This window comes from Periplaneta americana, chromosome 4 (genome assembly GCF_040183065.1).
Source record: "Periplaneta americana isolate PAMFEO1 chromosome 4, P.americana_PAMFEO1_priV1, whole genome shotgun sequence".
In the NCBI taxonomy this organism is placed as follows: domain Eukaryota; kingdom Metazoa; phylum Arthropoda; class Insecta; order Blattodea; family Blattidae; genus Periplaneta; species Periplaneta americana.
In genome coordinates this window covers 147274705-147300519 of record NC_091120.1, presented here as the reverse complement: position 1 = coordinate 147300519, position 25815 = coordinate 147274705, and the positions used below count along the sequence as shown (strand labels likewise).

At 34.3% G+C, this 25815-nt stretch overlaps 1 protein-coding gene across 1 annotated transcript; it reads right to left on the bottom strand.

Annotated features, from left to right (window-relative positions):
• Positions 1-25815, bottom strand: LOC138698288 (E3 ubiquitin-protein ligase Siah1-like). The gene is made up of 3 exons (XM_069824083.1): positions 24868-25815; positions 20123-20308; positions 1-1442 (listed from the first exon to the last, which is right to left on the bottom strand). Exons 2-3 carry the CDS (start codon positions 20189-20191, stop codon positions 609-611), a joined length of 903 nt encoding a protein of 300 aa, XP_069680184.1. The 5' UTR covers positions 20192-20308; positions 24868-25815; the 3' UTR covers positions 1-608.

Below are 25815 nucleotides of genomic sequence, written 5' to 3'. Positions count from 1 at the left end.
TTTTTTCTTTCTCAAAAGTTTTTATTTCTTAGTTTATCTCTTGACGATATACTTATACTTAATCCTTATCCTTTTAGTCTTAATGTATCACTTTATTCTATTTAGCACTTGTATTTTATCACTTTGATTATCCCATTATTTTGCTCCCATTTGTTAAGTCAAAGCCTAAGGCGTGTTAACTGCGGTAGGAGCTTTCACATTGTAACACCACTATACGTGTTAATCTGTACATTCATATTATTTAAACTTGCACTTGTCTTCTAACAGTCTCCGGATACAACTTGGCTCACTGTGAATGCCCACATATTTTCTTTCAATCAGAAGCTTTCGCAAGAAATAGTGGCTTACAAAAATATCTAACCATGAAGCGAAGAAAGTCATACACATTTTTCTCAAATTCTTGCAGGAGTACTTTTTTAACCATACATTTATGATACCGGACTTGGTGTCTCACTATCAGATGAAAGGAGCTATACGATTATGTAACAACCACAATACATTGCACACTCTTACCACAATTAATTTTTCATAATTATTAATACTATACGGAATGAAACTAAAATAATTAAAAAAAAACTAATATAAGCAATGTTTCAGATGTTTATGTGTCAGTTGTCAATTTTGAATATTTCCATTCCTATCGTGAGATCACTGTTTTCATTTGTAAATCTGTTCACCACGTCGTAATGCAATTTGAGGCAATTCCCGGAATTGAATATGTCTTCCAAATTCTCCGAGATACTTCTGGCTGCATGTGTCACAATGATGCTCTCAGTATTCTTCTTGTTCACAAAAATAACCTTGTACCGAAATTTTGAAGCATTTTCAATTGGACCAATATACTGTAAAGTGGCGTACATTACGCCATCTTTAATTTGAAAGTGACGATAAAATATCTCGTTGTACGCGAATAACAACCTGAAGTAACCACACGACGCCTTAATACCTGACAGAACTAATGAATGCCTACCATTATATTCAAGGCACTGATCTTTATGAGTATCCTTCAGATGTTTCTTCACTTCACTTGCATTCCCAGTCCAAGTGCATTTGAGTTTCCGAAGTCTATCCAACGGACATCTCTGTGGACTGTAGCGACATCTGGTTTGATGCTGCGTAATCAGACCAGGAGGGAATGTTTCCTTGCATCCGAATTTCCTGTACGTACACGGATACTTCATCTGTCTGGCAAGTTTCTCAAGAGCCACGTTCCTGATGTTGACGAACGGCTGTCTGCAGGTTGGGCAGTTGGTTAATTGTGGTTTACAGTTGGTACACACATTATGACCATTTAGACAAAATGTTATGGGTGGCAGCATGTATTCCATGCATACTGGGCATTCTAGCTCGCTCAAGAGACCTTGACCGAGGTCGACAGCTACGGTTTCCATACCGGAAGGATCTGGCAAGTCTTGCTTCCGCAATTCCACAGTCGTTCGCTTCTGTAAACAGGATAGAGGATGATATTATCATCAAGACAAGAAAAATAACATATTTAAAGTTACATTTAGATACATAAAAGCATTTGACCAGTCACAATTTACTGCAGAGCTTGAGGCACAAAAATACATGTTAACGAAGTTAACTATCAATTAGAAATCAACATTCGTGTTCAGTGGCTGCGGTCAGGCATGAGTTCGAGTCTCAATTGACTTAGTTATATGACTGTTTTTTCCTAGTTTTTCCCTAATCGTGAAGCAAATGTTATGGAATTACACGAAGAATCATCAGATTCAACTAGCCACAATAATATCTCGCTATCAGAAATATAAACAACGCTAGATAATCACATAGTGGATGAAGTGTCATTAAATAATAAATAAGATGTATATTATCGCATTTTTCAGGCTAGAAACAACTTATTGCTGAATGCAAATATATAAGGTTATTCAAATTTTTGAAATGGTAATAAGTTTGTCAAATATTTAGAGTCCAGAAAAATAAAAACACCAATTTGTTCGTAAACAAATGGAATTATATTAAAACGCGAAAAAAAATAAATATGACTACTGTACCACTGTGTTGTTCAATAAGAAATTGTCTTTCTTCTATATTAACGGCATTAGTAAGCACATTCCTAGGGATGTTTTCAATGACATACGATATTGACTGTTTCAGTTCCTTACGTGCAGTAGATCTACTAAGAAATACCTTTCCTTTTAGATAACCCCATAACCAGTAGTCAGTTGGATTTATGTCTGGTGACCTAGAAGGCCAACTGTTCGGAAAATGCCTACTAATTACACGATCACCAAATGTGTTGCGCAATAGTGTTTTTGCATTATTCTGTATGTGAGATGGAGCGTCGTCTTGCATGAAAACAACATTTTCGATTTCATGATTCTGTAACGCTGGTATTGCAAAGTCTTGCAACATTTGAAAATATCGCTGCCCGGTTACCGTCACTGTTTTTGTTTGTCCATTTTCAATTTCTTCGTCTTATGAAATATGACGTAAAACCTCACCAGACAGTAACCTTGATATGATGTAAAAGTAAACCCATTGTAAAAATTATTAAAATTACTTTCCTAATGCCGTCTGTATTCTGAACAACAATTATTGTTTATACAAGCGTGACACAGTTGTCATAGTAACGAAACATGAATCGATTAAAAAACTCCAAACCTTCTAAACAGTAATGGTACCTATATGAAACGAAATTACTGATATGTACAGAAGATACAGCTGTTTCAAAATGGGAACTGACTTTTGAATAACCTTAGGCTTACACAGATTGATTCACGAGGATTTACCGTCCCTTACGGAGCTTATTGCCGAAGACAATCTGAGCAAAAAATGTCATATAAACATGTGTCCTATCTCAAAATTTTCAGAGTTACATTAATTTGAAATTGTTGGTAAAATACTATTATTTAGTTTTAAGGGTAAAAGAATAATACAGATAAAGCATTAACTATTCAGGAGTATCGCTATAATGTTTCATAGGGTAACAGATTTCAATATGAACTTTGTAATAGCGTACTTAGATTATGCTGTAATATTCACGATTTCTCTCGCTGCAAGAATGGCATATGCGATAGTTTACTAGGGGAAGGTACCTATAGGTCCAAACTGACCAAAAATCACATTTTCTAAAAGCTACTCCAAAAAATATTACATAGTGTTCGGAATCTCTCCACAAAATTTTACGGCCCAAATGTTAGTCTAAATGGGTTTTAAAATTTAAAGAGCCATGGCTCGTTAAGTACCACGCCCCTTCTCTGTGTACAGTAATATTTAGGCCTAATTAGCTTCTTTGATTTTTTTAATGATTTTTCTTCAGGATTTAGAATAATTGATTTGTCTTGCGTGTGCTATAACCAGTGCCTGTTGTAGTTCTTGTGGGCCATAAGAAGTGAAAGAAAATAACAATCTTGTGGCGTGCATATTCAAAATTTACGACTTGTTACCCGCAATACACAATTTTCAATAAATAAGAAGCATTTTCTCAGAAACTATTTGAGATAAAGTAATGAAATTTTGCACACACCTTTTCTATTGCATAATGCAGTGAAATGGACAGACAGAATAATAAACGAAGCTATGTTGGAAAGAGTGGGTGAAGAAAGAATGATGCTGAAACTGATCAGGAAGAGAAAAAGGAATTGGCTGGGTCACTGGTTGAGAAGTAACTGCCTTCTAAAGGATGCACTGGAAGGAATGGTGAACGGGAGAAGAGTTCGGGGCAGAGGAAGATATCAGATGATAGATGACATTAAGATATATGGAACATATGAGGAGACAAAGAGGAAGACAGATAGGAAAGATGGGAGAATGCTGGGTTTCCAGTGAAAGATCTGCCCTTGGGCAGAACACTATGAATGAATGAAAAATGCTCATTTCCGCGCGGAAACTTTGTTTTTAGGTGAATATTTAAATAACTTTAATTTGACAAAGCAATGATATCTTTTTTCCAAAATACTACTACATTTTTAAATTTATTTTGAAAAACCCAATTGAAGTTTTAAAATTCTCTCTATAGGAATTTGTTACATAGGGGAGAGTCGGGTAGTATCGGACATCGGGTAATATCGGACAGTGAGTTTCTTTCATCTACCACACGATGATAGTACCTGATTGACATGGTTACGTTTCTGTGATGTCGCATAGAGAAACGTAACCATGTCATTCAGGTACTACCATATGGTTGTAGATGAAAAAAACGCACTGTCCGATACTACCCGATGTCCGATACTACCCGACTCTCCCCTATAATGTAGAGTAAATGTGAACAAAATTTCAGAACCATATCTTTAATAGATCATGAGAAAATGTTCCTTAGGCTATATCTTGTGATATCAGTTAGGTTAGGTTAGGTTAGGTTAGGTTAGGTTAGGTTAGGTTAGGTGAATTCGTAATTAGGCTTCCTGATATGGTAAGATATTGTAATTAAGTATCATAATAGAGTCTGTCATTGTAAATACCTGTATCACATTTCAGATGGATAGCTTAAAAATTGTGGGATCAGTGATTAATTAAATATAAGAATGTATTTGAGCCTACGTGTCCCCTTAATACGGTATATAAGTGGTGTGTTGAAAGTTATTTATAGAATAACATATCGGCATTAAAAGCTTGAATAGAAATCAGTATGATAAAATATAATCGGCTACTTAATTTACCGCCACTACTTTGTAAAAGTATAAAATAATTGTTAAAATAAAAAGGACACAAATATCTCTATAATTTTGTAATTTTGCACTCTTGTGTAATCGCTGAGCCCAGAGATTGAGCAACGGAGAACGGCAATTTAAGCGTAGGCCTACGTGTATGCATTATCACCTACTGTTCTGTCCCTTATCAGCTGCAAACTGTAGCCAAAGATTACTAGACAGTTGATCGACAACTAAGTCACACGTGAGCCCTAGACTTGACACTTCTATTCTTTTTCTGTCATTAATGTCCCATTCTTTCTCTCTCTAAATTCTATAGCCCTACGGCCGTTTAAGTTCAGCTTTGGCATCCTCTGCTCACGATTCAAAGTGTTATCCCTTTTCTTTTTATCTATTTCACCGTCCAGTCTTTATTCATCTAGCAATATATCCAGTCCAGTTTTACCTTCTTTTTTTCTAATAAAATTACTGAAACTATATCAGGCAATTTAAATATATTTTTGGTCTTCCCGTTGTTTTTCTAGCTTCCATTTTTCTTCAAAGATTTTCTCTGCCATCATCTCCTTATTCATTATGACAAATGTCTAGCCCAGTTTAATTTCCTTGTTTTAATTACTGAAATTATATTAGGCTTGCGTGATTTAAATGTATCAGTAAGTTACATTATAAGTGCATCCTAGCCACCGTCGCAGCTCAGTCTGCTAAGACGCTTGCCCACCGATTTTGGGTTGGATTCCCGCTTGGGCTGATTACATGGTTGGTTTTTTTCCGAGGTTTTCCCCAACTGTGAGGCAAATGTCAAGTAAACTACGGTGAATCCTCGGCCTCATCTCGCCAAATATCATCTCGCTATCACCAATCTCATTGACGCTAAATAGCCTCGTAGTTGATACAGCATCGTTAAAGAACCAAGTAAAAAAATTTAACAAGTGCATCCTTGGCTATCCCCGTAGTTGGAGATAAAGGGCAGGGGGCATAGGGAGCCCGTTGCATGTCATTTCCAATACCTTAAAGAATGTGGGTCATTTCCAACACCAAACATAATTCCCGTTCTCAATTAATTAATTCCGTGTCATTTCCAATACCTGCCGCTAGAGCAGGGCGTGACGTTACACAGCTATTTCCTGTCAACTCACACATTCTGCTGTTCACTTGATCTGTTGTTGCCTAGAATCGTTGCCTAGAGGGCAATGTTTACAAATACCCACAGGGAATGTTGAAGCGTTAAGGGGACAAGGTACTCAGAATCGTATGAAGATTGAATTTTTTGTTTTTAACGGAAATAAATTCTCTGAATCTTCCTGATCAAGAATATACGTATATCGCTTTATAATGTTGCGATGTGCCTAACCTACAGAAAGCAGTTTTAAATTGAAGTGACCTCCCATTAAATCAGTAGTGCCACGCCCCTTCACTGAAATGTGAATTTTTATTAATTTCTGTGGTTACTATAATAATAGAATTTTCGAGAAAGTTTGTTTCTTTGTAGCACAGCTATTGCCAGCTCTGTTGCTCTACTTGAAATGAATGTATGGGCTTCTTGCGTTTACATTTTCAAGTAAATAACAGTTTATTTGGTGTTCGAGTTAGTTCTTCAGTGTTAATGTTTTAAATTCGTGTTTTTGATCATAATAAGTGTTTAAAATGGGTAGAAGTAATAGCTATTGTAAGAAACGTAAATTCCGTGGTAATAATTATTCTAAGAAGAATAATGAAGAACATAACCTCCAAACTCCATATGCTAATCCACATAGAGAGAAAGAACTCTGCCCTTCATTGTCCAGTCCCTCCAAGGGAAAACTCTCCTACCTACAGCTAGCGTTTCACGAGAAGAGAATGTAAGTTTTTCCACCACTCTTATAATCTATCTCCGGCACGGAATCGGCCGGCCATTGACTGAGTCTTGTCTGTACCAACCGGCCAATGACACCACTCCCATCCACCTGCTCCTTCAAGAACGCTGAGTTACTGGCTTACTCTCTCCTCTTACCCCGCAAGGACCGTACTCCCCTAGCAGGGATCCTCTCGTGAAATTTGGACTGTACATGAAAGTAAAAACGTTGTGCAGAATGTAAATACCAGTAGTGATAGTGTTGTAAATAACAGTAATGATGTAGGCCTAAATAGTAGTGATAATATTATAATTAGCCTAGTGTAGATTTGTAAGTAAGTCAGAAATTGATGTTAATTTTTAAACGCGGTTTTCTTAAAACATTTTTTTTTTTTGTGTATATATGCACCTATATCTCAGAAACTATTAGTGTTGCAGAGTTGAAATTTTGCACGCTCATTGTACATCATAAAATGGCTTAATGGTAGCACTTTTACATTAATATAACATGTATTACAAGATTTAAATGTATTTTTGTGTTGAAAATTTCAGGTTTTTCTCGGTAGAATTTTTATAAAAGTACATTATTTTTTAAAAATTGATAAAATCTTTCTGCAAATGAATTTTACAATGTTGCATTTGTTCGGATCATATTTGTAGCATGTCTTTACTAATCCGGTACATTCTGAATGGACTAAACGATGATCTGCAGAATACAGAAGAAGCTCTAATTTCATTTACCCAATACAGTTCACAAACTAATATTCTTTTTATAAAATAAAGACATATTTATTAGACAGTCTGTAGACTTTATCTCATACAGTACGTATGATTTGGCGATATGCTTATCTCAACGTTTGTTAAGAGGAGGTATCAGGAAATAAGACTCCCCTCATCCCAGACCCCGCACGCATTTATTCGGATGTCGAGAAGCATGGGATCCTATTTCACCGATCATACTGGAATTCACAAAGGAAAGCAATTTCATATGTGTTCCCTTGTTCGTGTCTTCCCATAGCTGATAAGGTAACGATCGTATCCGAATAGCCTTAATTAGTTAAGAGGGATATAATCTTTTAAAGTTTACTTATACACGCTTCAACATCAACATCAAGTTTGAAGATGAGTGATGCTTTTATTGCTCAGAAGCATGTTGTAAGATCCATGGCAGGTGTTGATAATCGTACATCATGTAGGGAATATTTTATAAGTTTTAATATTTTAACAGTTTATGCTTTATATATTTTTAAACTTATGGAATTAATATATTCTAATAAGAACCATTTTTATCGAAATAGTGATTTTCATTATTACAACATTCGTTTTAAGAGAAATTTTAATATTCCAGCATATCGATTGACAAGTTTCAACAAAACGTAGGCTATATGGTCTATGGCTTAAAAATATATAATGGTTTGCTTCCTGAAATTAAAAATACGAATGATTTAAGATATTTTAAAAAATACATCTAAAGAATTATTTTAACAAACGTCTGTCCCTACAATTTTGATTAAATACTTATGGGTTTACATTGGTCCTGATTTATTGTATTTTTATCTAATTTAATTATTGTTTTCTGTTTTAATTATTGTTCTCTCTCTCTCCCTCTCTCTGACAAGTCCTATGGTTTAACTCTTTTTTCAGTAGGTTATTTTACGACGCTTTATCAGCATCTTAGGTTATTTAGCGTCTGAATGAGATGAAGGTGATAATGTCGGTGAAATGAATCAGCACCAAAAGTTACTCAGCATTTGCTCATATTGGGTTGAGGGAAAACCCAGGAAAAAACCTCAACCAGGTAACTTGCCCCGACCGGGAATCGAACCCGGGCCACCTGGTTTCGCGGCTAGACGCGCTAACCGTTACTCCACAGGTATGGACTTAACTCTTTTATGGACAAATAAAAATGAAATGAAATGAAATAAAAATGAAATTAAATGTTGTCATATCACGTATTTTAGGATCTACGGATATACCAGTAGGCCGTTTTTACAATATTGTTGTGTTCCTGTTTCTATTGTGCGTTTCAGATGCCTTGTGTTCATGTAACTGATTATAGATTTTGATTAGTATTTATGATATTGGTGATGAATCATGGTAGTATGTAAATTTCCAATCCGCATTTGCATTTGTGACTGAAGGAAACCATAAAAACCTCCGGTCAGATTGGCCGGCCACGGGACTTGAATTTCCCGAATGCAAGCCTCAAAGGCTACGTCTGAGTCAACTCGCTGGGTAAGAGGGACATTTATACATTTATAATTATACTTTGTGAAATTGCAACTGGCCAGTAGATCTAAACCACTACGCAATTCAGTTTATGATCATAACAATTATATTAGGCCCTAATGAAAGATGACTTTTCAAAAAAGGCGACATTAATAAATTACTACTGCTACTGCTGCTGCTGCTGCTGATAATAATAATAATAATAATAATAATAATAATAATAATTATTATTATTATTATTAATATTATTATTATTATTATTATTATTATTTATTTATTCAAATCTTTTTCATTCATTTATTCAAATTTTTAAATGTTTAAATATTTGTGTGTATTTACTTATTTACTTATTTTGTACTTAGTAATTAATTAATTAACTTGTTTATTTATTTATTTTTATTTTTTTATTTATTATTTTTTTATTTACTCATTCATTCGTTCGTTCGCTTGCTTTATTTATTTATTTACTTACTCACTTATTTATTTATTTATTTATTTATTTATTTATTTACTTATTTATTTATTTATTTACTCACTTATTTATTTATTTATTTATTTACTCACTTATTTGTTTATTAATTTATTTACTCATTTATTTATTTATTTATTTACTTACTCACTTATTTATTTATTTATTTACTTACTCAATTATTTATTTATTTATTTACTTATTTATTTATTTATTTACTCACTTATTTATTTATTTACTTACTCACTTATTTATTTATTTACTTACTCACTTATTTATTTACTTATTTATTTACTTACTCATTTATTTATTTATTTATTTATTTATTTACTTACTCACTTACTTATTTACTTACTTAATTATTTATTTATTTATTTAATTACTTACTCACTTATTTATCTATCTATCTATCTATCTATCTATCTATCTATCTATCTATCTATCTATCTATCTATCTATCTATCTATCTATCTATCTATCTATCTATCTATCTATCTATCTATCTATCTATCTATCTATCTATCTATCTATCTATCTATCTAACTATCTATCTATCTATCTATCTATCTATCTATCTATCTATCTATCTATCTATCCATCCATCCATCCATCCATCCATCCATCCATCCATCCATCCATCCATCCATCCATCCATCCATCCATCCATCCATCCATCCATCCATCCATCCATCCATCCATCCATCCATCCATCCATCCATCCATCCATCCATCTATCTATCTATCTATCTATCTATCTATCTATCTATCTATCTATCTATCTATCTATCTATCTATCTATCTATTTATTTATTTATTTATTTATTTATTTATTTGAAGGTGGAAAGACATATTATTGTCCATAAAAGTACTTTCGTCACAAATAATTTCATTACAAAATGAAGAGTGCAGGCAGCAGAGATGAGATTCTTTTAGATATACTGCTGGTTGTATAAAAGAAGGAACATTCACATTAGGAAACAAATATTAATAGCCTAAATGACACAGATGATGAATACAGAAACTCCAAGTTGGAACACGTGGAGCACATAGATAAAGGTCGAATGCATAAAAGAATAAAGTCTTACAGACAAGAAGCAAGAAGAAATCCGGGACACCCGATGAACGCTAACAAGTTATTTAAAGCGCAATAGGCTAATGACCTTAATACTTGCAGTAAAGAAGGAGATAAAACGAAATATACATAAACAAATACAATGCTCAGAGCAGAATTTGTTTTATGTGAGAATTGCAATGAAATATCAGAATGTAATGCCAGAAGCAAGTACCTACCTAAGTAGTCATGTCAGAATAAATTTGTCTTTTAAATGCACAAAGTGTTCCGAAAAATAAATCAATATTTTTCAAATAATCTAATGTATTAAAACGAACAGCATTCTAGTAGTTAAAAGTAAATTCTTATGAATTACTGTGCTTGATTTAGAGATTTGGAAAAGTACAATTTTGCGTGACTTTACAATCGACAGAAAATAATTACAAAATTTCTAGTAAATCTATTCTACTTGTGACGACTTTCCTCGACAAAAGAATTGTATGTACTGAGTTCCTATGATGAAAGAGCTGTACATTGAACGCTGATTATAGCGATGTTCCTGATGTCTGAATGGGGCATGGAATTTTCGTGGAATTTAATATATGGGTATCGTCTGAATAAATTTATTTTGAATAATTGAACCGATTAAACGGTTATAAAGTTGGACACTGGAGACAATAGATTCATTAAAGAGCATATTCGAATGAAAGTAAATACTGTAATCTTATGTTTAGAGTGGAATTATAAAGAAACTTTAAAGGAAATTTGAGAACTATCCAGATGTGAACTTACGCAAGCAAATGACGTCATTATTTCTGTGTTGGGTCTTTAATCTGAAAGGAAACCGCAAACACTTCACTTCCTGGATGAATGCGTATTCTGACGTCATTGTCAGAAATGTCACATTTGCTGGTGAGAAAAGTACTCCTTTCTCTTGAACTACTGGTTTAAACTCTCGAAACATTAAAGAGTGAATCTTTCTAGAAATAGTTCCCTTTTTGTAGTTTTCTTAATTTTACATTTTACGAAGTATTAAGAAAAATTCGCCAGTTTCTATCTGATGCTTTTCCAATTCACTGCGGGCTAAAGCAAGGAGATGCACTATCGCTTTTGCTTTTTATCTTCGCTCTACAATATGCCATTAGGAAAGTTCCGGATAACAGAAAGGCTATGGAATTGAACGGGTTACATCAGCTTCTTGTCTATGGGGATGACGTGAATATGTCAAGAGAAAATCCACAAACGATTAGGGAAAACACGGAAATTCTACTTGAAGCAAGTAAAACGATAGGTTTGGAAGTAAATCCCGAAAAGACAAAGTATATGATTATGTCTCCTGACCAGAATACTGTACGAAATAGAACTATAAAAATTGGAGATTTATCCTTCAAAGAGGTGGAAAAACTCAAATATCTTGCAGCAACAGTAACAAATATAAATTGCATCCGGGAGGAAATTAAACGCAGAATAAATATGGGAAATGCCTGTTATTATTCGGTTGAGAAGCTTTTGTCATCTAGTCTGCTGTCAAAAAATCTGAAAGTTAGAATTAATATAACAGTTATATTAGCGGTTGTTCTATATGATTGTGAAACTTGGACTCTCACTTTGAGAGAGGAACAGAGATTAAGGGTGTTTCTTAGGAAAATATTTGGGACTAAGAGGGATGAAGTTACAGGAGAATGGAGAAAGTTACACAACGCAGAACTGCACGCATTGTATTCTTCACCTGACAAAATTAGAAACATTAAATTCAGACGTTTGAGATGGGCAGGGCATGTAGCACGTATGGGCGAATACAGAAATCCATATAGAGTATTAGTTGGGAGGCCGGAGGGAATAAGACGTAGATGGGAGGATAATATTAAAATGGATTTGAGGGAGGTGGGATATGACGGTAGGGACTGGATTAATGTTGTTCAGAATAGGGACCAATGGCGGGCTTATGTGAGGGGGGACAATGAACCTCCGAGTTCCTCAAAAGCCATAAGTAAGTAAGTAAGTAAGTATTAAGAAAAATTCTTTTCATGCTGGCATGTTTCCCACAGTATTTCAGTGTTTTGACAGTAATGTAAGTTTTCAGCCTCTGTTATATAAAAGAGTGACTTTAGGCATACTTTCTCTCCTTTTCTATATTTTTCTGTGTCTCTATCTGTGTGTGCAACTTACTTTGTTATTTTCAAATGATGAATATAAATTGTATATAAAATATGATTATTTTAGAGCAACCATAACTGTAAAGCAAGGCTTACTAAAAATCAGTTTCCACAAGACTCCTTTTGTCTATGTTATAAATCATAATAAAGGTCTGCTAGAAATCGATTGTAAAAAGCCTCTTTTCGAATATTTTACTTACGTAAAAAGTGGAACTGGAAAAAAAAAACACGAATCTATTTTACGAAAAACTTTACATTCCACAAAATACTGTTCGCATTTCAGGAGAAAATACGAGCAAGGAGTAAAGGCCGAGAATTGCACTAATTCTAATGCACTAAAGGAGAATTTCAGAAGGAAAATATACTATTTCCTGAATTATTAAATCATTTAGAAAACACCTCCCAACATAAATATGAGATGTGGTAAATAAGTAAAAAATGCAGTTGTTAACTAGGTAGCATTATGATATTTCCCTTTTTGGAGATAACTCATATTAGTTGGTAACACTGAAGAGACGGCCAGATTAGACTTTCAGGAACTACATTTATGTGATCGTCACTATATATTGCAACACAGCTAATGTACTGTAATCTGCAGATTCAACCGTGTAAGCTTAAGTTTTCCTTAAAGTCCCACTAGATTGCCCATTCACTTCCAAAATCATTCTACGACTCATCAAATTGATATAATCTGCACACCTACGCAAGTCGGAATTTACTACATCATATCGACACTATTTTTATTAATGCTACTGTAATGATGCCAAACATATATTGAATTGGAGAGTGACGGTGTAATCACAGTCTAGTATATATAGTCACGAAGCTCAATACGTAGTAAATATGCAAACATTAGATAGTTGCTCACCACTAGGATCGTTAATATCGCCTCATTTCAGGCAATGCAAAATAGTACTGGCACAGTCTATTGTTTCTAGCACCCTCAAAACTCAAGCTTCGTGACTGTATATAGTAGAGTGTGGTGTAATGGTAGATGGAAACGACAGACACCACACGAAAATCTCAGGAGTCTTGGCTTTGTCCACCAGAAGTAAAACTACGCTGCCACCGAGACTTGAACCTAGGTCCGCAGTGTTCGTAAACTTGCGAACTACCAATTGAGCTAGTAAGGCGGAAAAAATTATACACTTAGTCACTGAGAAAGTACTGTACTTCTCAGTCTTGCTTCCTCCTTTGCTTTCGTAATCAATAAAGATGACACATACATAACAGTATAGCTCGCGCAAGGAACGATTACCGAAAAGCAATGGTGGCGTTGCTGTCTGTTTTGACGTGTGTATCTTGGCACGCCGAGGGAGCGAGAGGTACTGGCCGATGGAAGTACTGTCTCTTCCAAGAACATTAAAAAATGAGGACATTGCTGAGGAAATAAAGAACGTAGCAAGAGAAAAATTCGAAGCTAATTAAACGCGCAACATATGTTTACGAATTAAATAATAATACCGTGCGATACAAGACACGTATTCACATACAATGGAACAAACTAAAGTCGTAATGTAACTATCACAACGCAAGATTGATTCTATCGATGTCATTTCTCTTCCGACTGTACTCTTGAATATCATTCGAGCTATCTTGTGACTTTTCCTGTCACCCGCTCTTCCTTCTCGCATTGTTTCATTCGCATTCCACCCGTCGGCATTCCCTGCTTGCGAGACCTATAGTTTCATTATTAATTCATGAAGAATCATAATATGTCAACGATATTTCATTCCAGTATAGAACTACGAATTTTGTAGGAAATTCACATATCTCTTATCGAACTCATCTCTCTGAAAATTGGTGCAGAATCTCTGTTTTTTACAATTTATTGATGGCGAATTCTCATAAACATTATATTATTATTATTATTATTATTATTATTATTATATTTTGACCGACAAAGCTTGTTCATCCTTTTTCCATTGTCATTTACCCTTCCATATTGTAATGCATATGACCCAGTTCCCTTAATGCAAATCTTTCCGTGATAACAAGAAGCTAAAGAAATTAAAATTATATTTATCCGTAAGATTGCGTAATGTTTAAACTGAACAAGCCTAACGTCATACACGAACAGCTACATTTAAATTGAGGTCAGGTTCCAGTGCATTGATTATGAATTCGATGCTAGCTGGCTATCGTAATGTAAGTTGTTAAATAAAATTCTGGACAGTATTCGCATGAATTTTTATTATATTTACAAATAATACCATGGCAACACATAATCTTACGTTATTGACTACAAAATGACCTAACATGACCATTGATAACGAACGTATTGGTTGGTTACTTTGCGATGTTACTTCGACGCATTTCACGTTCTGTAATTACTAAAAGTAACTTTTCCAGACACATTATCCATAATTATCTCTTGTATCATCCCTAAAAGTTTGTAACTATAATCCTGTACGTGTCGCTAAAAATCTATTACGTTTTCAATATAGGCCCATTTTGATCCAACAACCAGTTCTCATCCCCAATAGACCAGGCTTGCAGAACTGGGCGACAATTGTGGTGTTACTTCACTCATCGAAATACGTCACTTACTCCTTCCTTCCACCCCCGCGTCATTGACTTGGTAGGGGAGGAAATTTGCATTAAGTGTCTGTCTTATGTGATTGCGTACGGGCCACAGATACTGTACGTCATTCAACGCCGGTGGACTGTGCACGGGGAACCAACGCTTTCCCCATGCTTTTCACCCCTCTCTCGCCAGTTCTGTATCCCTGCAATAGACTCACTACACACTGCTTGTTCGTTATTCTATTCTTGTTCATTTTTGTACTTTGTTCAAACTATCATATCCTGATTTCCATTTACAGGTTCAATGTATTTTAGTTTTGGTAAGATGTCTTAATTTTCCAGTCAGTCACTTAACTGCACTCTTTATAAATACACGTTCACTGTAATTGTCTTTTATCAATTTTCAATTCACACTTGAAAACTATAAACGGAGAAGTATATATGTATGTATTATTGTATTATTTAAACCTGTCAGATTTTTAGTCAATGCTCCTTATATAATTCAAATTTTATAATGGTTTTACGGTGCAATTCATTGGCAGAGGAGACTGTTATACCTTGAAACACTTTTGACAGAATATTTACTTTTTCCTAATTTTGGAAATTGAAATTTTGAAAATGAAAAACTGCTTGAAATAATTTTGGAAGATTCCTTTACAACATCCTGTATCTATTTTCCTGTTTTACAGATCTATTAAGGATGGAAAAAATAAAATGACGGGATATGTAATGTGTTCAAAAGTACAACAGGTTCATGTACCTTGGAACATACCCTCTTGTACCTTCGAAAACATGAAATATAGGTCGGAATATAGCTGTAAAAACTTTTAATCATATTTGAAATGTATTATAAATCAGTGCAGACTTCTCTGATTGAGATTTTATTTCCTGGAGAAGCAATAACGGTTTCAATAGTTTTCTTCAAGGCATCTGGATCAATTGGGGGCCTCTTAACTCCAGACTTACTTCGTGGCATGGTCTCAAAAAAAAAAAAAAAAGACAGTGTCGTGTACCTTGGAACATTTTTTGTGTTCAAAGATATAAGAGGATGTACGTTTAAACAAATATGGCTGCCAAAACTAGAGGTTCGAATAACTCATGGAAATTAACAAATCGATGGCCCAGAACCAGACTGTTCTAAGTCCGTTTTACTATTTTTTTTTTCAGGAGAGCTATTTTAAGCTCCTGACATTCAAAGCTTCATGAAACAATTTGGAATAGCTTCATAGTAACCTTATGGAGATAAATATTTACAATTTTGTTCGATTCATATATGCAGACAAGAACTGGAACACAATGAAACACAGATTTTGTTTCTTATAAAAAGTTGGACTTAGAACAATCTGGTTCTCAGCCATCATTACTCACCAGATAATAGGGAACGCACTGTTCTTGATTGATAGTCACAAATACAATTTAGTCTCGTGTTAAAAAACATATAACAATGAACGAAATATTTACTTTTGGTGCTAAAATAATTTGTTTGTCCATAGAACCCATACTTTGCAATAAATCAAACCGAAACTATGACCAGAGCTACTTAGCGGCTTTCTCTAGAATCTACTTCAGTTTGAGTCCTTTCAATCCTCTAGGTAGCAGCAAAAATGTGAAACAAAAAAAAATGTTCAAAGATACACTATGTTCAAGGTACAACATTCTTCCTCACATTCAGGTTATTTTTATATAAGGGGGTACTGTGGTGAAATATGGCCATTTTTGTTAAAAAAAAATTTTTTCTTACATTAAAATATTCTCCATGTCCTTTTTAACAAGTGTGGTAAGTTTGGTGACCTTTGCGCAACTCGAACACCTGTTATTACAGCCATTTTTAAATGCCTGCATTGCTCAAGAGCCACACCCCCGTCCTTTTAAATCTCCTGCTCCCTCCTGGAGTAGGAACACAGTTTAGGGATGGGATTTTCTACGTTTTTCTTTGAACTTTGTGTTTCATTATCTACTGAGACACTACAGTTGTTCAAATAGTTCCTAACTATTCCCTAGATGTCTCTGAATCCGACTTTCAATTTTTTTTAGAACCTTTCATAAACTCTTTCTTGAAAACATGTTTTCATGGTGACCACAACAAATGCAGTAGGAAATATGAGTACAGAAAGCGACTCATTCCGTTTGTAAACATTGCCATGTGCTATTTTCTGTCTGGAGGTTATATGTTTTGCAAAGTAATTTAGTTTAGTTCTCAATTCTAGAACTTTTATTTCCTAGTTTTTACATTTATACAGTTTAGTTATTTCGTATTGCGCATTATATTTTAGGTAGAATAGATATACTTTAGTTAGGGTATTTTTTTAGTGTAGACCATCATTAATAATGCCTAGGAAGAAGCTGCATACAATTAAAAGTGCAGGTGTTTCAAAACTGCAAAAAAAGAAGTTGGCTAAGGCAAGGATTCAGGCAAGATGGAAAAAAAGTGATGTGGTAAGTACAGCTGAATCTGTTCAAGAGGAACATCCAGTGTTAGATACTATGCCTACATCACAACCAGGTCCATTTGGTGACTGTGACGATACAAATGTAAGATTACGTTCCCTGGAAGACAATGTAGATAGTGTATGTTGTGGACCAGACAATTCTCCAAGTTACGTTATAGTAAATCTGAAGTGTTTAGATGAACTTTTGCATAATATATCTTGTGACATGTGTGGGAACAAGACACTAGCTTTCCATACAAGAGATTTCCAAGGTTTTGCTTGCAGAATTTCCATGAAATGTACAACTTGTGATGGTGAGAAAAGTTCAGTATTGACATCGAATAGAGTGGTAAATAGTGAATCATCGACTAGGGCACCATTTGACATAAACAGGAGAGTAGTCCAGGCATTTACAAATATTGGGAGAGGGCATTCAGCAATTGAACAGTTTTCAGCAGTGCTAAATGTGAACAGTATATCACTGTCTTCTTACAATGATCACTTAAAAATTATTACTGCAACAAACACTACAGTAGCCCAAAATTCAATGCATGCAATTAGGGAAGAGGTAAAAACTGTATATAGGGAGAAAAACATAACAGATGACAATAGAAATGAGCCAGTGGATATTGCTGTAAGCTTCGATGGCTCTTGGCACAAGAGGGGACACACATCCTTGTATGGTGTCGGTTTTGTAATAGATATTCTCACTGGTTATGTTGTTGACTATGCTGTAATATCTAAATACTGCCACGCATGTCAACTAGCTACAAAAGATCTTGGTGTTGATTCCCCTGAGTTCAGTATATGGAAACTAGGTCATAAATCAGAGTGTCAACAAAATTATAGTGGATCGTCTGGTGGAATGGAGCCATTTGCTGCAGAGTTACTGTGGAAGAGATCTACAGATTATGGACTGAGATACACCACCCTGTTGTCAGATGGCGACAGCAAAACTTTCAACCATCTTCAAAATGTAAAGATTTATGGCCCTATTAAATTGGTGAAGGAGGAGTGTGTGAATCATGTGTCAAAACGACTAGGTACAGGGCTGAGACAAGTTGCCAAAGAATTTAAATTGGGAGGTAAAAAGCCAGGGAGTCTTACAAATGTTACAATTCAGAAACTCACCCGCTATTATGGAAATGCCATACGAGAAAACACTAATGATGTTACAGCAATGAGAACAGCAGTACTGGCCACTTTACACCACTGTTCCTCAACTGATGCGAATCCCTTCCACTCAAAATGCCCTGCTGGCCCTGAAAGTTGGTGCTTTTACAACAAAGCTGTGGCTATGGGAACACAACCCGGCACGCACCGACAACATATTCACACACCAATCTCTCCATTTGTCTTGGAGAAAATTATTCCTCTTTATCAGAAGCTGGCATCAACTGACCTCCTGGAGAGGTGTATGAGAGGAAAAACACAGAATGCCAATGAATGTCTCCACAGCATGGTGTGGAACAAGTGCCCAAAGGAAAATTTTGTATCGAAAAGGAAAATTGACATAGCTGTAGCCATTGCAGTCAGTGAATTTAATCATGGATACAGCAAAACTATGACAAGAACTCTTCAGCAAGCTGGTGTTTCTCCTGGTCATCAAGGGATGAAGACTAGTATTGCTCGGGACAGGAGACGCGTCAGGAACAGAATCCTACGTTCGACTCAGAAGTTCCAGCACTACCGAAAACAGGTGAAGATGGCCAAAATAAGAGCAGAAGGAGCCCTTAAGCAGCAGGAAGGATGTAGTTATTCTTCAGGAGGATTCTAGCAAGGTCAGACTTCAAAACATAACCTTCTAGCTATTTCTGATGAGATAATCACTAACTAAACTTTCAACTTGGATTATCTGTAAATTTAATTTTCCTCATTTTTCAATATTGGGATTCATTTTATTCTTTATTGCCTTGGACTAGATGCATGAAATTTGGCACACACGATCAATATTATGTTATGCAATAACTCAAGTATTCATTTTGTTCTGTCTAACACCAGATCGGAGATATGATTATTTTAGTATTGTATGTAATTTTTAATTCGAATATTTGTACTGTAATGAAAGATAAAAATTTTTTCTGGCTAAAAAAAGTGATGTTAACGAACAATAATCAAGGAGTGCATAGACCCATGTTGTCTCTACATTTTGAGCACAAAAACATGTCATCACAATTTCAGATACACATGCAAAATGATTCCCAAGATTTTGTATAATTTATACGAAAATATTTTTTTAACGGCACAATTCTTAACCAATCATTCTGAAAATTTAAACACATAAGTAAGTCTATGAGAGTTGTTTGTGGTAAAAAAATGGAACGAAAATATCCATAGGTTTCTGAGATATAAATTTCACCGCAGTATTTAAATAAAGTAACACTTAATCTCAGAGTATTGCCATTGCTCTGCTATTTTATCGATCACATTTTCACTTATTTTGTTAATACAACCGTAAAAAGTTACAACTTTTGTAAAACTGAGTAGACCTACATACTATAAAACGGCAACATATTATTGAAATAGTGGTTGAATTAAGAAATTAAGGGCCGTATTCATAGACATTTCGCAGCACGCGCTACGAGCGTACTAAGCTAGCCCCGGCTATCCACTGGTTACTAGTACAGAATTAAAATCATATCCTATCGCCAACACTGGTTTATGAATACGAAAAACGCTGATAATCCACCGAAAGCCCGCGCTAACAATGTCTATGAATACGGCCCAAAAATACTAAAAAGAAACAAAACATTTAGAGGATTTGAACGTAATGTTCTGGTAAATTTCAGATGCCTTTAAACGCCAGATTTTATCTTACCTTAGTTTTGACGAGAGATTCCTGGGAGGACTGACCAATGAAGCCCCAGACAGTGACACGCCGCCTCATGGCTTAAGACTTGTGAAGCACCAGTCATACTCACGAGCAGACAGATCCTTTAGTCGCTTCAAGAGTACTTCCTCCGCACATTTCCTCGAGTGATGCATTCCCTGACCGCCAATATTACTAACAACGGATATCAAGTTCCGATGTTATCAAAGAGGCTCAGTTAGGGGTAATAAACATATGAATGTATGTAAAACAGAAACATTAATGTGGTAGAAAAAACACCCACGCTCAAACCGCAGCCACCAAACATACATCTTCAATCTTTTCGATATACTCCTCATCACTACGTCTGCAGCCAAGTTTCATTTTATCACTGATGTATCACGGAAAATATGAAACAGTGTAATCAGTAGTGACCAGGAAGATGAATATAAGAAATTCTAACAATAGTAAAAATATTCGTAACAATATTAGTAAACCAAACTATAGTAGGAGAACTAAAAATGGAACGTGAAGAAATAGAAGGAATGACAGATGAAACTAAGAAGCAGCAGAAGAAGAAAGAATAGCAAGAGTAAATTAACAAGCAGAAAAGAAAACAAGAAGCAGAATAACCACAAACAATACACACAGATTAAGAAAAAAATAAATAATAGCGTAGGAGAAAATAAATAGTAGACAAGAATGAGAAACTGCAAGAATTAAATAATAAGACGAAGATTCAGAAGCAAACATTTAAATCATGAAGCGTAAATTCGGAAATAAAAGCAGTATATAGTGAAGTTGAAATTGTGTAACAGCAAAATAAATGACGAATAAGAATTAGTAACAGTAACCTATACTACAAAAAGAAGAATTACGAAAAACGAAAGTCGACTAAGAATCACAAGAAGTAGGAAAATTATGAGAAAAATTAAGAAGCAAAGAAATTAAGAAGTATAGGAATATTAGAAGCAGTACTAGTAAATTAAAACGCAGAAGATTTGAACAGCCTTTGTGTGTGCATGTAGTGGACGTGTATTACACAATATTTTTTGCACGTCATATTTTTACAATTGCAAATGCAACATATTTTGTATTGAAAATTTAGAGCACTGTTATTCCAAAGCCTTCGCAAAATTGCACTGTAAAAGTGACTAAGTAACAATAAGTGCACTGTAATGGATCTATTTCAGTAGGCCTATAGTTTTATGTTATGAAGAATGGTTTCCCTAGCAACAAGTTTCTGTGTGGGAATTCTAATTTTCAAGCCCTAACAACAATAGCTGTAAATACAACAAAACATACGATCATGGAAAAAATATTTTCCAACACTTTCTTTTGCTACATTTACTCACATCAAATGTATTATAATCTCGCAAACAAATTTCAAGCTAAAAAGTTGGAATTTTTTTTTCATGTTCTGAAAGTATGGTTAACAAAACTGCAGTGCCCTTTTTGGATCAAGTAAATATTTTTTAAAGTAAAGAATAATAATATTATCCGGACACTAAATAAATTATTTTTAGTCTAATTTTCAGACCACTTACACATTCAAATTATGGCTCTGCTGTTAAATTATATGCATGTAAAACATGGTGTACATTTTTTAAAGGCCGGAAATTAAATTTTATTGTAGTAAATTAGTCTTGAAGCAAGTAAAGAGATAGGTTTGGAAGTAAATCCCGAAAAGACAAAGTATATGATTATGTCTCGTGACGAGAATATTGTACGAAATGGAAATATGAAAATTGGAAATTTATCTTTTGAAGAGGTGGAGAAGTTCAAATATTTTGGAGCAACATTAACAAATATAAATGATACTCGGGAGGAAATTAAACACAGAGTAAATATGGGAAATGCGTGTTATTATTCGGTTGAGAAGCTTTTATCATCCAGTCTGCTGTCAAAAAATCTGAAAGTTAGAATTTATAAAACAGTTAGCCTATATTTCCGGTTGTTCTTTACGGTTGTGAAACTTGGACTCTCACTTTGAGAGAGGAACATAGGTTAAGGGTGTTTGAGAATAAGGTGCTTAGGAAAATATTTGGGGCTAAGAGGGATGAAGTTACAGGAGAATGGAGAAAGTTACACAACACAGAACTGGGCGCATTGTATTCTTCACCTGACATAATTAGGAACATTAAATCCAGACGTGTGAGATGGGCAGGGCATGTAGGAAGTATGGGCGAATCCAGAAATGCATGTAGAGTGTTAGTTGGGAGGCCGGACGGAAAAAGACCTTTAGGGAGGCCGAGACGTAGATAGGAAGATAATATTAAAATGGATTTGAGGGAGGTGGGACATGATGATAGAGAATGGATTAATCTTGCTCAGGATAGGGAACAATGGCGGGCTTATGTGAGGGCGGCAATGAACCTCTGGGTTCCTTAAAAGTCAGTAAGTAAGTAAGTAAGTAAAAAAGTCTACATTTTGTATAAGTAAAAAATTAAAGAAATATATAATAACTTAGAAATCATTAAATTGATACTAATGAAGCTTGGAAACATTAATACTAATAACAGGAGGTTTCTGTATAGATAAAAAAAATTGGTCTCTAGTTTTAAAAATGTAGAAAATAGAAATTTAATAATTCCATCCCTTAACTGCATTCTAGACCCAGAAATGGCCGCGGTCCTACGGTTGAGAAACACTGTTCTATTGTATATCTTAGGCCAAGGAGCCGCACTGAAGTAAATTGAGGAAAATTGAGCTTCACCTTCAGAAAGGTTCAGAAACTGCCTTAGACCTCATGCAGCGGCGCACGACGATATTAGAGACAATGGGTTGTATGCATAAAGCTGTAGTATTACCTTTTGATTTTGACTGTAGAAGATACTTGAAGAAGAAGTATATACTTCTTTTTGTATGCATAAATCTGATTCTACTACTACATAGTATTTACTACGCGACGGTAGTATGAACTATCAAGAATATTCGATTATATCGATTATCGATAGTACTTCGGGTTTATCCGTCAACACCTGTTAGTTTTCGCCTTACATGCATTTATGTTAATTTCTTGGTGGGAAAATTGACTGTTGTCCTCAAAATTTAGTTAGTTTAATAATAAAATGTACAATTACGACGAAGTGAGAAGAGTAGAAGAGATAGAATGCGAACAACAGTTTGATAATCTACTAAAAAAATACACAGCATTATTAAACAAGTCGCAAACTTTTGCCGCAAGAAGTGATAAAGAAAAAACTATCCAGGCTATGAAAGTTGAGGCAGAAGTTTACAGTAGGAAAAAAAATTGACAAAAGGAAAATAATGAAGAAAATAAATAATATGAAACGTAAATTCTAAATCAGATAGTCCCAAAATGTTGAATTTATTTAACTAGCTAGTGAGTACAAATTAAAATTATAAAACAAAAATTGTTTCTAGCCACTACCGTAAGAGCCAGGTTCGTGTACAGTGTGGTCTTAGCCAATAATATAACATAAAAATTACAAGGACAGTTCACTAAATACAGTAAGTAACTTAATTCAAACCAATAAATAAGACACAAGAGCAAAAGAAAACAGAAGAAGAAAGAGAAAAAGAAAAAGAGAGAAAAAATACATTTAATAATAAATTGACAATCAGGCAGAAGCCAGTGATATTCAATAAAAACATGAATATAGTCCACAGAAATAAAAGGTAAAAAATACATGCATTTGTTAATATTACATATCATGAATAATTTTATAAATTTTTCAATTTTAAAATATTTCAAATTTGGAAAACAATTTGTAATTTTATTATAAAGTCTTGGGCCGAAAATAGCACCATGTTTAAGAGCAGCATTTGTATGACATTTAGTCTCAATTAGTGATAAAGTAGACTTTTATCTTCGAGTACGATATTCATGTCGATTAGATTTATGTTTTATTTGATTTCTGTAGTAGTAAGTTAGTAAACTATATTTATATTTTTTAATAGTTAATAGGCCTGCTTTAAAATCTGTAGTCATTAAATTTACATGTAATCTGAAATATTGTACGCACACGGAATTTTTTCACGTAAATTAAATGTATTACAAGAACTTCATAGAATAATTTTGCTAAAAATATATTATTTTAAATAACAATAACAAAAATCAACTAACAGATTGAATTCTAGTTATCTCAAAATCAACAATTGAATAATTATTCAATGGATTATAATCCATTACAGAAATTGATCATATTTGTAAAATCTATATAACTTCTAATAATCGCGTTCTGATTGTTCTCGTCTTTCCTTGTAGGATTTTCTAGTGCGAATTTGCCATTTTAAACCGTTCAAATGCTTACAGTATGCTGAACTAATGAAGTCTCAAACAGGGCATATTACGATTTTTCTTAGTTTACACTTAGAAGTAGAAGTATATACTTCTTGTTATGCATATAAATAGTAGTTTATAATACGAATTTTAGCATAGACTAAACACGGCCTTCCAGGCAACTTTCTGCTACGTAGGGAAGAATTAACTGAGTTTTTATACATAAAGACCGTAGTATATATTACGAAAACCTTAGCAATAGAATATACTTCAACTTTATGCATACCAGCCAATATTTATAAGAAGGTTAGGTAAAAGTGGAAGGAGAAGACCCATATTAAAAAGCAAATGAAGTAGAACATATGCATAATTTTGTTGCGAGTAAAATTGTCATGAACACCAATATTAGTAACATTACATTGCAGCTAACAGTAGTTCTATTAACACCATTATCGGTATTATTGTTATTATAGTAATTAATAATGAAAACAATATTATTGTAGCATACCTTCAGGTTTTTAGTCTTGAAGTTGTTCAATGCATACAGCCAGAGGAAGCTAAAACATCTTCTTGCGTTGTAATAAAAAACGTTGTTTTCTATATTATCATTGAAATAATCTCCATCATATCACTGGATAGTCAATACATCGTTTGAATTTCTCTGGCTTGAGGTCGTTTCTCAAAACACCCATCATCATAATATACTTCGCTATATAATTTGGATCATATTGCGCTCGATTATGTTCCCTCCATCACTTTTTTTTCTATAACTGGTCTTTTCCCCGATTTGAATACGATTTCAAAATTATGTTGGTTTCTACACAGTTAAATACGTTTTGTAATTTGTTCTGGAGACAGAATTGAATCGGAGCAGAATATCTCTTGAGACTTTCTATAGTGTCATCCGTCAGACAGCAGATCTCAGCTCGTATGAATTATTCTATTATTAGATCGTTCGATATGTGGTGAGGTGACATATTTGAACAACCACATAACCAAATAACAGATTACAGAACAGGAAAAGGATTGGCAGTAACATATCTTATTGTAAGTAAAGTGTACATTTGAATTTCCTACAAGGCATGACGCTTATGTATTCACTGAACATGGATAACTTATAAAAAACGCAGGCAGATTTTCGAATCAATAAATGGATGGAAGAATGTAGTATGAATAGATGAATGGATGGATGGATGGATGGATGGATGGATGGATGGATGGATGGATGGATCGATCGATGGATGAATGGATGAATGGGTGGATGGATGGATGGATGGATTGATGGATTAATGGATGGATGGATGGACGTATCGAAATATGGGTAGGAATATGAGAACTGGATGAAATAATGGCAGATGGTTACATTGAAGATGTCTATTTGGAACGTTGGATGAATGAGCACGAGTCTTACTCATTCAGGAGTGGGCTAATTTATCTTACATTGTATTAACTTGTA